General features: G+C 41.7%; 1 protein-coding gene across 7 annotated transcripts in view; it reads right to left on the minus strand.

Annotated features, from left to right (window-relative positions):
• The window catches only part of LOC105921694 (BBX high mobility group box domain containing), a 106,071-nt gene extending 95,074 nt beyond the window's left edge, over positions 1–10,997 (minus strand). For 2 of the 7 annotated variants that reach the window (XM_036129376.1, XM_036129377.1), the window contains exons 1-4: positions 10,862–10,997; positions 9,534–9,609; positions 6,475–6,637; positions 6,100–6,354 (exon numbers count right to left, since the gene is read on the minus strand). In XM_036129376.1, the coding sequence (XP_035985269.1) occupies positions 6,100–6,354; positions 6,475–6,624 (405 nt within the window). In that variant the 5' untranslated portion in view covers positions 6,625–6,637; positions 9,534–9,609; positions 10,862–10,997. The remainder of the gene's footprint in view (positions 1–6,099; positions 6,355–6,474; positions 6,638–9,533; positions 9,610–10,861) is intronic. The other 5 variants (XM_036129375.1, XM_036129372.1, XM_036129378.1 and 2 more) reach the window with 3 other exon arrangements.
• Between the last annotated feature and the right edge of the window lie 6,803 nt (positions 10,998–17,800).

Consider the following 17,800-nt stretch of genomic DNA (forward strand, 5'->3'; position numbering starts at 1 on the left):
GGGAGGATGATTACTGTACTCAACCTGTACTGTACTGAAGAGAAATGTAGGAAAATATTTATTCTCCTCTATTATTGATGAAAGATATGCATCTCTAACTCTACAAAGGGTCTTTTTATACAACAATAGACTGTTTTTCAAGATTAGGTAGGATTCCTCATGGTGTGTAGAGCGCCATTTTCTCTCCAATTTCCTAACATTGTGATTCAAAGAACACATCGCTAAATTAAACCAGGGGGGTTACATTGTCTAAAGCAAAACGCAATGAGGAAGTGACACTGTCAACAAAAGTGTCTATTTGTGAATGGGAAGTAACAACATTGCTGCCATCTACAAGGTATTTCTGTGATACTGAGGAAATTGAAAGGGGGACAGACTCTTTAAAGTTTGATACAGCATTATCTGATAAAGGTCTACTATAATGAAACCTTCTTTTGGTGGAGGGGGTGGAGAATTCCGTTAAATTGAACTCGGGGGTTATTTAAAATGGTCAGATAGGACAGGGTTGTTAGGAAATACTGTTAATTCTTCATAATCAATGTCATATGTCAGCACAAGGTCCAAAGTATGAAAGCAAGAATGCGTTGGTTTATGCACATTTTAAGCAAAATCAATTGAAACTAGGATAGTTTTAAAGGCTACATTAAGGTTAGGGTTACATTCAGTGTCAACATGAATGTTAGAATGCCCCACTTTAATAACCTTCGATACATAATAGATTTTCTTCTCTTGTCTTTCGATTCATAAAAACAAATTATATAATTGTTTTTTATTCAGAATCGTTAAAGAATTATCTTTAAAAACAAACTTTTTTTCAATCATCTCTTCTCAGAGTTGACCTGAATTCAAAGTTCAACTAAACACAAGCTGTGGAACATGCTTGAAAAACAAGACTAAATATTCAGCTAACAAAATATTTAGTTAAATATTTAGCTTCAAATCATTCTTCAAAATGTTATTTCCTCAAATAATGTTTTGTGTAACTCGGGATTTGCATTGTGAATGGGTTGAAAAACATACCAAATGTTGTTCTAAATTAGTTAAGCTAATTTAACTCCATTCCATGTTCTTTAAGTTGAACTTTGGTTCTTTAACTGTGAACCAGGATTCACTGAATTGTTCTGATGATGATTGTCACCACTTTTGTCTTTTGTTTCTTTTGCATGTGCATAGTTCCCTAGCTTAGCTTCTTTGTTATCTTTATTTTGCTTAGTAGTTAAGTCTCACTAGCCTAGACACTAGGTTTAAAACTTTTCTTTTTGACAAAAATTATAACTAGTGACTCATGTTACTCTCAGCTACCTTTATAGTTTTACTGCTATAGGCTTAGGTTACTGAAGTATATCAGGATCTAATTTTCTCACTATATTGAGTTCTACTGTTCTTCAATTATGCATTATGTGTTGTCATTTCTGCTTTAACTTTCTGTTCTCTCTCTTTTCTCTTCATAGTAGGTACACCTGGTCTGGCGTTCTGTTAACTGTGACATCATCCAGAGAAGACGGCTCACCTGCTACTACCATCTAATGTAGAACAGATTACTAGATCAATCTGTGCTTCTGTGCTTTTTTGTCTCTCTTGTTGTGTCTCTGTTCTGTCTTCTGTAACCCCAGTCGGTCGAGGCAGATGACCGTTCATACTGAGCCCGGTTCTGCCGGAGGTTTTTTTTTCCCGTTAATGGGTGGTTTTTCTTCCCACTGTCGCTTCATGCTTGCTCAGTATGAGGGATTGCAGCAAAGCCATGTACAATGCAGATGACTCTTCCTGTGGCTCTACGGTTCCCCAGGAGTGAATGCTGCTTGTCGGGACTTTGATGCAATCAACTGGTTTCCTTATATAGGAAATTTTTGACCAATCTGTATAATCTGACCCAATCTGTATAATATGATTGAACTTGACTTTGTAAAGTGCCTTGAGATGACATGTTTCATGATTTGGCGCTATATAAATAAAATTGAATTGAATTGAATTGAATAGTAGAGAGGATTTGTTGAACAACTCAGGATTCACATTGTGAATGGTTTGAAACACATGCCAAATGTTTTTTTCACTCCATTCCATGCTTTTTTGCAGTGAACAAGGATTCACTGAAGTATTTTGATTATCATCAACTACTTTTGTTTTGTCTTTTATTTGTTTTTGCATGTAAATAGTTACTTAGCTTAGCTTGTTTTATCTTCATTTTGCTTAGTAGTTTGGTTAAGTTTCACTAGCCTAGTAGAGAGGATTTACTGACTGAAATATAGTGTTAATTCAGATAAACAACATTATATAGTGATGTTCTCTGTATGTTAATTTTATTTCTGTTAATAAATTATTGAACTTGAAGAGCAGTTGTTACTCCTTTATTCTATGTATGTGCAGAGTTTGCTGTTAAAAGATCGCCAGTGCTCGAATAATCCCTTTCAACTATTGTCCTGATATCAGCTCCCGGGCTGATATCCACCAGACAATACCTAATAGACAGAGAGTTATTTATTAAACTTTAAACAACTTTAAAGCAGTGTATAACGCACAACAACAACTTTGCTAAACAACGAAGCCGCTCTGCTTAATGGATATTTGGAGCATTACGGTACATTGTGTCACTACCTGATCGAACCCCTGAGCAATCTAACTACAAGAGCATTCATGTAAAGGCCCCCGATACTCGAGCGTAGTTCACTCCGCGCCTCTCTCTCATGCAACCATTATCTCTTCCTGGGTGGTCTTTGTCATGTATTGCTTTAAAGTTTTTGCTACCAGCTTCCAAAAATAAAATTATGGGCCCAACAATCATTGATCTTTCTTTCTACAAATCACATCACCTTGTTCCCCTAGAAAAACTTGCTTCAGCTACTGAAACAGCCAACCGTCTCCTACTGTTTATCTTTAGACTTAAGAGCATACACAGGGGCCCATAAATCTTGAGAAATTTTTGTTCCACTCAAGGGGGAAATTCATGCATACTTCTGGTTTCCATAGCCATAGTGATGGACAGACTGAACGATTAAGGCAGAGGCTGAAGGCTGATCCCTGGTGTGTAAAACACCAATCACACTACATGGAGTAAACATTTGCCCTGGACTGAAGTCCATAAGTACCACTAGTTTGTCTACCTTTGAGGTTTCCCAAGACCACCAGCAGTTTCTATTTTTCTCTGCTATGCAGAAACCCTCTGTAGCTTGACCATTAACATATCCTATGACACAAAAAGACCTTGACCAGGAAAACAATTAATAAATAAATTTTAAAAAATCGATCCTCACAGAGTTAGAACCCAAAAGGTATGGTTACCAACTAAAACCTTACTTTTAAACTTATACTTTCAAGAACATTTGTCACTTTGAGATCTAGTTAATCAATTTTTGATATCTCCCCATAAACCTAATCGATGTGACACTTGGTATATGCCCACAAAGTAATGTGGAATTACTTTTAAAATGTTTTTTTTAAGCTACAAGTATTTATTGCTAACTAGAGCAACAGTTAATTGACATTTATATCTCTACAGAATATACATCAAATGTTGTCTCCTAGGCATGGGAAAATGCAAAATCTAACCACTGGTGCTGTTATGGCAAAAAAAATGTTTTATGTCATAATATAGGAAAATGGATGACACGCAACCCTTCATGTTCCCCAATGTGTGGTCTGTCGGTAAGGTAGTCACTGATCCAGGCAACTGTTGAGGGCTCCACCTGATCTTCTGGCATTTCTGATAAAGTAAGACAGTTGATTGTGGCAAATGCAATGGATAAATCAAATAACATGATCCTCACAGAGCTGTATGCTTTATCCAGATGAAGATGTGCTGGTGAAGATTCTCAAGTCATCCAGGTCATGGTCATTCCAAAAAAAGTTAAAAAACAAAACAACTGGACTTTTATTCGAAGTTTGAAGACATTTCGATTCCTATCCAGAAAGCTTTCACAATTCAAAATGTCTGGAGTAGTGTGGAGTTGCAAGCTTTATAGTACTGCCCAACAGGTAATAGTACTGTAGTCGTTAAGGTCATTATTGACCTGCAAATTTTAATTTTGCAGGTCAATGATGACCATATTGACTCCCCATTACTAAGGAGGTGGACCTGTTTCGGTTCAATTGGCATGTCATCTAAGCCATTACAAGGTCTTTGTTGGGCAGTACTATAAAACTTGCAACTCCACACTACTCCAGACATTTTAAATTGAGAAAGCTTTCTCAATTGAGAAAGCGCAAAATGTCTTCAAACTTCGAATAAAAGTTCACTTGTTTTGTTTTTTAACTTTTTTGGAACAGATGAAGATGTGTTTGTTAAAGCAACTGTATGATGGCATCTTCAACTCCAACTTCAGTGTGACAAGAAAATTGCAGGGGGTTCTGATAGCTGCTTGTTTGCTTACTCATCTGGCCCAACAGCATTTTTTTTTCTAGAACCATCATGATGTAGGATGTGAGTCTATAATCATTGAGGACTGATGCGCGAGTTTTGTTTGGTACTGGAAAAAGCGAGAGTTGACTTCCACAACACTTGAACCTTCTCCTGGGTCAGGCTAAGGTTCAAGTGGTGCTGCAGAATCCCGCACAGGCATTTAGGGCTCTGGGGCTGACAAACTGGACCTAGAGCCTCATTCTGATTTAGTCTCTCTAGTTTCTATATCATCCAACTTCCTGAGACAGACAGGCGGGAGGTGAAAGCATAGGGAGCACCAACATCTCCTGATTTGGTTGAAAACAAATATTTATAAGTGGAAGGGTCCAAGGCTGTGGTGGAAGATCTGAGGAGTGACATAGAAGCTTTGGGTTTCAGGAGGGTGGACTGTCTGTGGGCAAGAGGTGAGGATGCTGAGCTTGTTCCCAAACTGAACCTGTTGAATGTGTTCTGCTTTTTGGCTCTGTCCAGACTTCCATCTAGGAGATTCTCCTTTTGCTTGAAGTATGTGATATTTTTCAGCCCTAAGCACACACCTCTTATATAGTTTTCCTGTAGCTTGCTCTCCATCTTATTCTTATAAATCACCTTACTTACTCTAATCATAACATGAAGTTGCTTCTGTACGCTCCTCAATAATTCCATGTCTCCCTCCCTGGAGGCTCTTTTTCCTTGTTCATCAGTTTCTTTAGGTAACTGGTGGTCTGGGCTTTAGCATTGGGAAAGCATCTCGCTGCTTTGCTGGGGGTTATCCACACAAAGGTTTAAATAATTTAGCGCTGCTCCCATTTGTAGAAACCTCTCAGCCTTGTTGATATCATTATGGTAAATGTCCAAAACATTTTAAAAAGAAATTGCAAAAATCCTTCTAGCTGCACCAACATCCAAAACTGAATGGAATAATTGTTCAAAAACAGCAATGTTTTAGCTACAAAAGAAATAGTTAAAGGGTTTAAAAATAATAAATCAGACACGTAACAGAGCGTCTCCAACATGATGCCACCTTGAGCGGGGCAATTCTAAAACATTTCTGACAGTATTGCCATTATTGCTGGCAGACAACAATATTTTTTTGAAAGGCATTCAATGCAGAGGCATTAATAAAACTTAATATTTGTCTACATATAGACATGATCATCTGATTTTGTTTAAGAAATGATATGCATTGTATAAATTATGTTTCACAATTTTTGGTTGTAAGAGAAATAACACTAGGGACATAAAAAAAACGTAATTTTGCATTGCTTAGAAACAGTTCTGAGAATATTTTGAGAATTTTATGATTAAGCATGTTTTTCTATGAATTTCTAAATTCAGGTAAGGACAGGAAAAACATTTTTGGTTGAAAAACTATTCCATGTCGGTATACAGAAAAAAGATGGTTACCAATTTTTGGTAATAAAAGGTATTTGATCTAAGGACATAAAAGAAAACTCACATTGGTTCTTTTGTAGACATTGTCATCAGAAAATATTTTGGGGATTTTATGATAAACTATTGATTTTTTATAAATTTTTTGGATGTTGGTTCATATTGCCTTATATTGCAAAAATTACATTTTACAATTTTAAAAAATAACTGTTCTGGTTATTTTTATCACCATAAGTCATCATCTGAAACATAAATGACTCAAAATCAGGTGAAAATGTATGCATGAAAGGTAGAGTTCCATGTAACTTTACTACACCGCTTTAGAGACGGCTTACCTCCTTGGCCATATCAGTGTACTTCTGCTTCTCCTTGGGCTCCAGCACAGCCCACCAGTCAGCCAAGATTTTGGTGGCCCCACGGTTGTCAAGACGAGGATGTTCCTGCCTCACCAGGGAACGGTGTCGTTTGCAAAAGAGGAGGAAAGCATTCATAGGCCGACGTGCCCGCTGTTCATTAGAGTCCTCCTCAACTTCCTCTGTCATGCCTATACTCTGCACTTGAGTGTCTTGGTCCTCAATGGACAGCCCTGTCTGTTGGGAACAAATTTAGAAACTGCAATGTAGATTTAGCTTCTGGTGATAAATGTACAGATGGTTATTTAGGACCAGGCTGGAAAACTAAACTAGTCTTGCAACACTAAACCTACTAACCCTCCGCAGCTCCTCTTCGTCTTCTTCTTCCTCAGAGAATTCTGAAGTCTTCTTAGAGAGAAGGGGGTGCCACTGCAGGCATTTGCGTTTGGGTCTTTTGCCAGTTGCCTCCTCTGCAGGTGGCACCTTACCCCTTCCTCCACTCTTCATGGTACTACCGCACCTAAAAAAAACAGCAGAACATTTGCCTTAGAAACACTGGCTATACCTAGTATGTGCAGAAAAGGGAGCAACTGTTAATAACATGTTAAACTGAAAATAAAGTACCTATGGCTAAATACAGTACTGGTAGAGTAAGACCCATTCATGTGCATGGTAGGGCATGACCAGGTAAAATCTCAAGCATCAGCACGTTGTAAGCGTGTGTGCATACAGATGGACAGACGGATAATCTTGCTTTGTACAGTGTCTGTGAAGGAACATTGAAGGAGGGGAAAAAAATAATTCTTGCCACAAGTTATAGATCCGTACTTAAGGCGTCTCCCCTTCTCTACCCTGCCTAATGTTCCTAGAGTGACCACACATCCCCGATTGATGGGGACAGTCCCGTTTTGGACAACCTATCCCAAGTTAAAGCTGTTCCCCATTTTTACAATTTTATAAATAAAATATAACTAAATTTTGTGTAACAACATCTGTAATGGAAGCTTGTCCCACTGCTGATAGTGTTACAGACACAGAGTAGTACATTAGAGGCGAGTGCTCAAATCCCCCCATCCACCCACCACCACTCACACAGACCTGTCACACCATCCCGTCCGTATTTACATTTGTATATCCTTCCCCCATTGCTCATCAGTATATGATCTGCATATTCATGAAGGCAATAGGTTTGCACCCATTGCTCTGATCATTTTACACACAAATTGCTTTTCACCTGGTATGAAGATCAGCTTTGCACATGCTAATTAGTTTTCACATGTTTTAATAAACATAAACATGAAGATCAGGCCCTAAGAATCTAAATCTGAACAGCTGGCATGAGGATACACTAAGAGCAACTTTTTAGAGATTTTGAAATAGAATGTGAAATATTAGACATGCACTTGAGTTGCAAGGAATACCAAACTTGTGTTTAGGTCCAGGGCTGGCCTCCGATAACGCCCAAGCTCTGAAACACTCCCCTGGATATCCAAGCTTGAGTAAACAGTGACAACTGTCTTTGCAACTAACTGGTACAAAACGGAAAAAAAGATTTGTTTTAAACGTTGACATCTGAAGGGTTTTCATACATATTCGCTGCTCATAAAAATAATTAAATGTTATATTCAGCTTGTATCAACTTGAATATTTACATGACTAATTGAAATTAATAAAGCCATTGATGTGTGTCTGTCGTTATTCTGTAAACCTGATAATAAAAACAGAATAAAAAAATGTGTCAGTGGTTAGTATTGTTGCCACATAGCCAGAAAGATTGACTGTAGCTTCTCAATGAAGTTAGTTTTTTTCCCCCATAAATAGATTGATTGAAGCATAAAACCTTAAAAAGGTATAGTGAATGATTTTTCCAGAAATGTAAGTAAGAAACACCCAAGTCCCTTTTTGAACAATTGTGCACATGCACAAGACTATCTTATCTGCTCTTCTGCTCCTTATAGGGATCACGTGAAAGAATCTCCCAAATACAATGTGGTCTTGTTTCATCCTTCTGAGGCCTTCCTCTTCTTATAAACTTCTTCTTATAAACTTGTAAGACAGTTTGCTTCTTGTGACTCAGCCATGTTTAAAAGTATACAGTGAGAGCAGCGGAGCTACAGTGAATGGCTCACACTGAAGCTCACCGAAAACATAAACACTAGAAATGCGCTTGTGCAACCAGCAAACGGAAACTAACAAGGAACGTGCACACACATTGGCGTTACATGACCATTACAATTATTGACATGTGAGACAACCAATAGATAAGGTGATTCCCCTGGAACTTGAAGCCGAAAAAGATTGTCCCCTTTACATATACTACAGCTCCTTCCACCATGTAATGCATGCATTTCCAACAAAATGCAAGTTAACTGTTTCTAAATTGCCCTTATGTATGATGTAACTGTTGTTGTTGTTGTTGATGTAATTGTTCTTGTTTTTTTTTTTGTTTTTTTGAAGGACCAGTGTTCTGTCCAGGATGCACCCTGCGGGTATTCAGGTACATTTTATTTCATTTTATTAGCCTGCCAATTTTAATTTTGATTCAAATTTCTCTCCACAATCTACATTAAAAAAATTAATTTATCCTCCACAAATTTAGACTGATTTTGTTTTGTCTTTATAACAACCACAATAACAACTTGGATATTTTGTGTAAAACAGTTATTGGTTATATGGGCTCCTCTCTTTTTCATAGGAATATCTAATGCGAAAGAACTGAAATGAGAATATATTTACATCAATTTTCAAACTTGACAAATTTGATTTCAATTAACTTGACAGAGGAAAAGCTCACTCTAGTGACAACAATGATTCCTTTGGGAGTGAGAAATTCTAAAAGAAGTGAAAAAATATCTTGGACAAACATTAAGCTTTTTTATAGTGTGGTGATATTTCTCCTGCCAGTGAGACCTGATTGTCTTTGTCTTCCTCCATGTTTTTTACCATGCAGTCTTGTTATTCACCATTGCTTTGACTTTCAACTGTAAAAACAGAAGACTTGTGTGTTAGCTGTTACAGTTGAGAGGGTATGTGGAGTTGTGCTTACTTGGCTGGCTATGTTTCCAATCTGCGCGTAAACAGTCTAGTGCAGAGGAAACTAGAATGTTGCTTTTTTGAACAGTAAGAGAAGCCATAGTTCCTGGAGAATACCCAAGGATGCACAGGGGCAACATGCAAACTCCACACAAAAATAAACTAGCAAAATTCAAAGCTGCTCCTTGCTCCTAGTAAACAGTATATTAGTAAAAAATATCATAATAATAAAAATAATAATAATAATAATATATAACAAAGTAAAATGTTTATATTTCTCAGTGTCTGGATTTAATCTGGGCCTCATGGCACAAATGAATGATCTAATAATTAGAAGCTCTTTTTGTACAGATGGATTTTGAGTGGAAAACAGGAATACTTACTGAAGAAAAAATTATGGAAATGCTGAATGAATGATGAGGACAAAGCTGGCACAGCCCGTCATACAAAGAGGATGACCTATAAAATACAAGACAGCCATCTCAGTCATGCAACACTGTCATCCCTACTGTTATTCTGTATAACAGGAGCTTTCTTGAAGGAAAGAAGGGTTCAAAGCAACTCCACTGCAACATTATTGAGATGCATCGAGTATGAAACGGTCTGTAGCAACCCTAAAATTAAGATGGGACATTTTGGGTTGATCATCTGTACTTATTGTGCAGCTGACCCAGCCATGTGGCCGAAGGAAAACATGAAGGCCAAATCTCCCAAACCACCGAATGCTTTCAAAGCAATGCGAACCAAACCGGTTCAAATCAAGCTGGCATTTAGCTGTACTTGTTCCTCAGGTCCAACTGATGACTCTCACACCGAACTGTTTACAATGAATCTTGTGCTGCCGTGTGCTCCACTCACGGGCAGTAATGGTTGAACATACGAGAAGGTCAAATAGCCCACATCCTGTATTTGTGCCTCTAGGCACAGATTGTTTTAATCTCCGTGCAAAATGTCGATCTGAGCTATGACGAGACAGACGAGCAGAATCCATCTTGCTGTTGGTCAGAGGAGAACCTACAGTAGAGGATTTTACTTCTGTCAAACTCTATCTGGACAATGTCAACCATGTGTTTTAACTCCGGGGTAAAACCATCCAGAAGAGCGATTAAATTGGGCTTTTCCCGACAAGATCAACCCCATGCGCTTGTGAACGATGTTTAGCAGAGCAACAGCTCTGTTCCAGGGAGTATAGTAGCTAGTTAGCTTGCTAGCTCTGTCTCTTGCTAAGTAGACGTGTCATGGTTTATAGTGCCGCGCTTCTCAAAGTCCAGTAACCCTATTCACTAAAAAACAAGACGAGAGTCAGTCATTAAACTGCGATCGAAAGCCTGGTTTTGGATTTTGCAACTGTTTTTTTGAATGCGACTGGCACTGAGGCTGTGATGCATATAGGAAGGGGGAGGGAGGGGAGACTTAGCACCTGAGTTGCTTTTGGCATTTTAACGCTGCGTTTCTACGGCTGTACACACTAAAGCTGCGCTGCAGCAGCCACACAGATGGGCTCGAGCTAACGCAGCATTTCAGCGCAATGCCTGCAGCTGAGAAAGTCTAATGACCAGGAAAACCCCAGCAGGCGGACATCATGTCCAGAGCAGCGACAGTAACTGGATTTCTCACAAAGCTGAGAAGCTGGCAAAACACTGACTGTGGTTTCAGAGTCCGCTGACAACGATAGTTCCCGGAGGAACCGTCATCTAATGCACGGCCATACCTGAAGTACTGTTGTCAGGAACCAGCCGGAGCCTCTCATCATTGGTCCCGTTCACAATTTAACTTCTTAACACATGACAACACTTCAGCACTTGCTGTACTGAGAACGGTTCCGTCAAGTCGAACATATCGAGTCACGAAAGAAACAGGAAGTTAAAGAGTTTTCCATCAAAATAAAAGGTTACTCCCAGAATTTGTTATTACACTGGCTTGACGCCAATGAACCTGAAACAATGAAACATGAACAAACTGTTATCAAAAATGTATTTCATTATACATTTTAAATGTATAGAATATGGTCAAAATGAGAGGATTTTCTTGTAGATATTGGAACGTTTTAAGTGAGTTTTATTAATTGTGTTTTCTGTCAATTTCTAACCAAAACGTTTTAGCATCTCTACTTCATATACATTTGTGTTCAGTTTATTGATAAATTCTGATTCTTGAAACTTTGGCAAAAAACATGTCCCACTAAGAAAAGTGCTAATTCTGTTGGAAATACATTTTCATGAATAAAAAGAATCAAGATTATAATCAGGGGGTCCTTTGCACATATGTAAGGTTCTTTTAAAGTATTTTTTTTTAATGAATTCAATGATTATATGCTGGCCCATTGCCTACAAAATCAGTTGTCCTTGAATAGGAGATAATCATTTCAACTTGACAAAAAAAAGAAGTAATAATTGAATTGAACAACATCTTTACCAAATGAAAGAGTACGTTGTAGTATGTATTTAAAACTACAAACAGTGAGTTTTGAACAATATTTACTATTACTGTGTGATTGCTCAAAATGTGTCCAACATATGTGTCACCACCGTCAGATATTTATAAAAAGCAATAAAATCAAGCAACTAAAAGGTCAACTACATTACTGAGGACCCCATTTTCAAATCTTCAGCTCTACTGCATGCTTCAAGTTCACTCAAGCTCCTGAAAGTTTGCTATTTTTTCTTAAACTTGTTCATATTTTTGGACACTGCTAATGTCACAACCATAACATGTCAACACCGTCTCTTTTGTATAAAAAAATAGATTATGACATAAATGTTTACTTTTTAAGAAGAGGTCTAAAGTAGCTAGCAACAGAGGGGAAACAAGATGGCTAATGTGAAAAACTCATTCATATCATGTGAAAGAGTAGGTTTTTTCACCACCGTCAGATGTCACAACCGTCAGGTTTTCTGTCTGACGGTGGTGAAGTAAAGTCTGACGGTGGTGACAAAAACCTACAAATGGTCCTTGACGGAGGCTAGAATATAATTGTTGATCTGTAATGTTTCATTAACGTCTTTTATATCGTTATTTATGTAATTCCTCCTATATTTCTTCCATATCGTACAACCCTAGGGGATGAGGTGTGCCTTCCCTCTCTCTCAATTCACTATTATGCCATGTTCATTTCGCTTACATCATTTGGGATGCACATAGTGCACCTACTACCTACCTAGCACATGGTAGTATACAATATCCCTTGTAAGCTATGCATCTCCTATGACTAAAGCTAAATAAAAATGGCATGGCAACATTTAACCAAATCTAACATTTACTGTAATTCCCCCAATTTCATAGTCATTACACTCAACTTCGACTTTATGTATTTTAGGAAGTTATGGCTAGGCAGCAGCTATCTGTGGAGGAGAGAAGGGGAAGAAACAGGGAATATCAAAAGAAGCTGTTATCTGTTCTGCACGTCCAATATACAGTTCACAGTCCAGTTTACAGAAGAATATAATGTATTATTTTATGAGTAGGGGACACTAGACAACAGTTTAAGATGATGTCAGTGATGCATCGTACATTATTCCTACTGGTAATTACTTTATTTTTTATGATGATTTGATACCTTGAAAAATGTTTGTCACAGTGCTCATGATTGTTATTTTTTGGACCAAATAGTTACATAAAGGTTAATAAGCAAGAAGCCATTGACTTGAGTTGTATACAGTTTGGAATTGTATGTTGTAACGAGGCCACTGTCACCACCGTCAGATTAGTATCGCCACCGTCAGTTCTAAAGTCACCACCTTCAGAAGGCTTTTTATTTGTTTTAAATGAATATGCTTACAATATTGGATATTGGATTTTGGATTTGGACCTGGACCCCCCCACTTGGATTTTCCCCGTGTACCTCGCCTGGATTGCTGGATTCCCCGTTACTGGACCTGGATTGCCTCTTGACAAACGCCCTCTGGAAAGCCCCAAGTCTGACTGACTTCCTCCTCAGCCGCTCAACGGCTTCAGTCTCGCCTGCGGACGGATCGGCTCCCGTGGCAGCACGTCTGTACTGCCCGGCTCTCCTCAGTATAAGGTCAGTTCTCAGCAAAGTCTCTCCGCTCACTTTATTACTGAGTCTAAACCTGTGCCTTTGCCTCCAGGAAGTTCCAGCCAGTGAGCGCGAACCGCGAGAGTCGACGCCCGTTCCCGCAGTTTGATAATAAACTTTTTAAGAACGTCACTGACCTGTTGTGGTGAATCTTGGGTCCAGCTTTCGGTTCATTACATAACGATCTGGCCATATAATGGATCCAACACCCAACGGTCTTTGGCGGGCAGGCGTGGAGAGGTCCATCTCTCAATTAAAAACGGGTGTCGCCAAGATATTAACTCATCTCCGCGGCCAAGCGGCTCCAGCTCCGGCTCTTCCGCAAACATTGCCTGCCGTCACTACGTCACGTCCGGTGACGTCATCACTACATGAGCCGTGTCTCACCCCTCCCAAACTGTTTAGAGGCGATCCTAACCATTGTCGTGCCTTCCTCACTCAATGTGAAATTAATTTTGAGCTGCAGCCTTCTTCTTTCCCCACTGACCGTGCAAAGGTTGCCTATGTTATTTCCCTGCTGGGCGGAAAGGCTAGACTTTGGGGAGCTTCTGAGTGGCAAAATGATTCCTCCATCTGCCACTCATATTATGGCTTTTCCCATGAGCTCATTAGAATTTTCAGCCCTTTGTTACCCTGTCGAGAGTCCTCTAGGGGGCTCCTATCCCTCAAACAGGGGGAAAGGCCGGTTTCAGAGTATATTATTGAGTTTCATCTGTTATCTGCAGAGAGCCTTTGGAACGAGCCTGCTCTGATGGATGTGTTTATTTCCGGCTTAAACGATAAAGTCAAGGATGAGCTCGCCACACGGGACTACCCAAGGTCTTTAAAACAATTAGAGGGTTTGGTCTCCCGGATAGATCTCTGGCTCATGGAGCGGCGAAGGGAACGCCGCTCAACTCTTTCTGCTCCACCCGGGATCCGTGTTGCACAGTCACCCCCCAGGGCTCCAACAGCCTCCGAGTCGATGCAACTAGGGAAGACAGCTCTAACAGAGGACGAGCGACAACGCAGACGTCAGCAGGGGCTCTGTTTCTACTGCGGTGGAGACAGTCATCGCGTTCGCACCTGTCCGATAAAGGCTCAGTTAGGGAGAGGGAGTTTCCTACTGAGTCGTACCAAATTTTCTGTCTCCCCAGACCTGTTGCTGCCCGCTACTTTATCCACTTCAGTTAAATCCCACAGTATCTCAGTTTTTGTTGATTCAGGTGCAGATACCGAGTTCATGGACAAGGCTTTTGATCAGGTTCAGCGAGCCAAGGTGTTCCCTAAACTGGACCTGAGAAACGCCTATCACCTTGTCCGCATTAAGGAGGGTGACGAGTGGAAGACTGCTTTTAACACTCCGACTGGGCATTACGAGTATCTTGTCATGCCTTTTGGTCTCACCAACGCCCCAGCCGTCTTCCAAAACTTGGTTAACGAGGTTCTCAGAGACATGATAGGACGTTTTGTCTTTGTCTATCTGGATGACATCCTCATTTACTCGGAGAACCTCACCCTTCACAAGCAACATGTTCGTTCTGTTCTACTCCGCCTCCTACAGAACCAGCTCAATGTCAAAGCAGAGAAATGCCATTTTCACACTACCTCCACCTCCTTCCTCGGTTTTATTTTATCTCCCGGTCAGATGTCCATGGATCCAGCCAAGGTCAGGGCCGTCGCTGAATGGCCCACTCCAGTGGACAGAAAGCAACTTCAGAGGTTCCTGGGGTTCGCCAATTTTTATAGATGGTTTATCCGTAACTATAGCCAGGTCGCTGTTCCTCTCCATGCCCTCACATCCAGCAAGGTAAAATTTTCATGGAACGAACAGGCTGACAGAGCCTTTAAGCGCCTGAAGGGACTGTTCACATCTGCCCCAGTTCTTGTCTCCCCTGACCCAGAGAGGCAATTCATTGTGGAGGTGAATGCCTCTAGTACTGGGGTAGGGGCTGTACTCAGTCAGAAGGCCTTGGATGGCCGCGTTCACCCGTGTGCCTTCTTCTCCAGAATATCGTCCACGGCTGAGCGCAACTATGATGTTGGAAATCGGGAGCTTCTGGCAGTCAAGTTGGCGTTAGAGGAATGGAGACACTGGCTGGAGGGCTCCAAAGTCCCTTCCCTGGTGTGGACGGACCACAAGAACCTGGAGTACCTCAAGACCGCCAAGAGGCTCAACCCCCGGCAGGCCAGGTGGGCTCTGTTCTTTGGTCGTTTTAATTTCTCCCTCTCCTACAGACCTGGGTCTAAGAACATCAAGCCATATGCCCTTTCCAGGATGTTTGAACCAGAAGAGGAGAGTCATGACCAAGCTTCCGAATATATCCTTCCGGAATCTGTAAGGTGTGCAGTTACCAGACTGGGTCTGGAGAGGGAGGTCAGGGACTCCCTGGAGAATGTACACGTCCCCGAAGCTTGTCCGAATAACAGACTCTTTGTCCCCGAACTCCTCAGACAGAAGGTCCTGGACTTCTGCCATGGTTCCCGTCTGTACGGCCATCCTGGCATTACCAAGACCCTCCGTTTGGTCCAATCTCAGTTCTGGTGGCCCACCTTAGTCAAGGACGTCAAGGAATTCGTGCCTACCTGTTTTCTCTGCAACCAGGCCAAGGTCTCCCGTCGCCCCCCCCTCTGGTTTGCTCCGTCCGCTGCCCGTGCCCTCCAGGCCGTGGTCCTGCCTCTCGATGGACTTTATCACTGCACTACCGACCTCCGAAGGCAACTCAGTCATCCTTACGATTGTTGATCGCTTTTCTAAGATGGTTCATCTGGTTCCATTACCTAAGCTCCCTTCAGCTAAGGAGATGGGGGTAATCCTGGCAAGGGAGGTCTTCAGGCTGCACGGTCTTCCAGCTGACATTGTGTCAGACCGGGGTCCCCAGTTTGTGGCCTGTTACTGGCAGGAGTTTTGTGCCATGCTGGGTATTTCCGTTAGTCTGTCCTCCGGCTTCCATCCCCAAACAGATGGCCAGACGGAGAGGGTTAATCAGGAGGTCGAGACTAAGCTCCGTCTCCTTTGCCAGTCCGACCCCGCCAAGTGGGTCCAGAACCTGCCTTGGGTGGAGCACGCAATTAACTGCACGCCCTCTAGCTCCACTGGCCTCTCACCGTTCTTTGTGGTGTACGGTTTCCAGCCACCGGTGTTCTCCATTGAGGAGGTGGAGTCCAGGGTCCCGTCTGCCCGGCTGTCTGCCCTGAGGTGCCAGCGTGCCTGGAGAAGGGCTAGGAGGGCCATTCTCTCTGCCTCACAGAACCAGGCCCTGGCTGCCAACTGCCGGCGGGTCCCAGCCCCGCAGTACCAGGTGGGAGACAGAGTCTGGCTTTCCACAAGGGACCTTCCCCTGAAAGTGGATAACAAGAAGCTGGCACCTCGGTTTATCGGACCATTCCCCATCTCCAGGGTGGTGAACCCGGTGGCGGTCCGTCTCCGCCTGCCCCCTGCAATGAAGGTCCATCCTACCTTCCATGTTTCTCGAGTCAAGCCGGTTAGAACCTCAAGTCTCCTGGAACCCCTACCCTTGGACTGCCTCCTAGTGTATCGGATTTTGGATTTGGACCTGGACCCCCCCACTTGGATTTTCCCCGTGTACCTCGCCTGGATTGCTGGATTCCCCGTTACTGGATCTGGATTGCCTCTTGACAAACACCCTCTGGAAAGCCCCGAGTCTGACTGACTTCCTCCTCAGCCGCTCAACGGCTTCAGTCTCGCCTGCGGACGGATCGGCTCCCGTGGCAGCACGTCTGTACTGCCCGGCTCTCCTCAGTATAAGGTCAATTCTCAGCAAAGTCTCTCCGCTCACTTTATTACTGAGTCTAAACCTGTGCCTTTGCCTCCAGGAAGTTCCAGCCAGTGAGCGCGAACCGCGAGAGTCGACGCCCGTTCCCGCAGTTTGATAATAAACTTTTTAAGAACGTCACTGACCTGTTGTGGTGAATCTTGGGTCCAGCTTTCGGGTCATTACACACATTTCATATTCAAATTAATCACGTTCAGTTGCATACATTTCCGTACAATCAAGTTCAGTTAACTATGCCAATCAGTAAAACTTTTCTGTCAAAGAAAACTCAGCGGATGACATCTAGCACAGACTTTGCTGTCAACCCTCCCTCCTCCAGAGGAAGTACGTGGCTGCAGTGAATTGTTGATTGCATTGAGTTGTTAAATTTGCAGCAATCATCACTCTAAACAGGCATGTGGTGACAGATAAAAGGAAAAATTCCTTTTGATAACACACCATCATTCTGTCATGATTTTAGGTTCTGTCTTAGTTTTGGATTATGGAATAGTTTGAGTTTTGTTGTGGTTTGATTTTGTTTTTTGTTTTATATTATCTGTCAGGGTTTTGCAAGCTTTCAGTTCAGTTCTCTGTCAGTCACTTCCCTGCCTCTGATTAGTTCCAGCTGTTTTCCTGTAATTAGTTTTCACTCCATTTCACCTGTGCACTCCACTATATAGTTCTGCCTCAGTCTTTAGTTCTCCGCCAGGTGAGTTTTGTTCCAGCGTTCCTTTTCTGATTGACCTGTAGATGCAAACCCGAGTGCCTTTTGATTCTGAGGCAGCCTGATCCCTGAACCTGTTTTTCCTGCCCTGTCTGACTGATTTGCCGTTTTACCGACCTGATTCTGTCCCAGGAT

This window comes from Fundulus heteroclitus, unplaced genomic scaffold (genome assembly GCF_011125445.2).
Source record: "Fundulus heteroclitus isolate FHET01 unplaced genomic scaffold, MU-UCD_Fhet_4.1 scaffold_161, whole genome shotgun sequence".
In the NCBI taxonomy this organism is placed as follows: Eukaryota; Metazoa; Chordata; class Actinopteri; order Cyprinodontiformes; family Fundulidae; genus Fundulus; species Fundulus heteroclitus.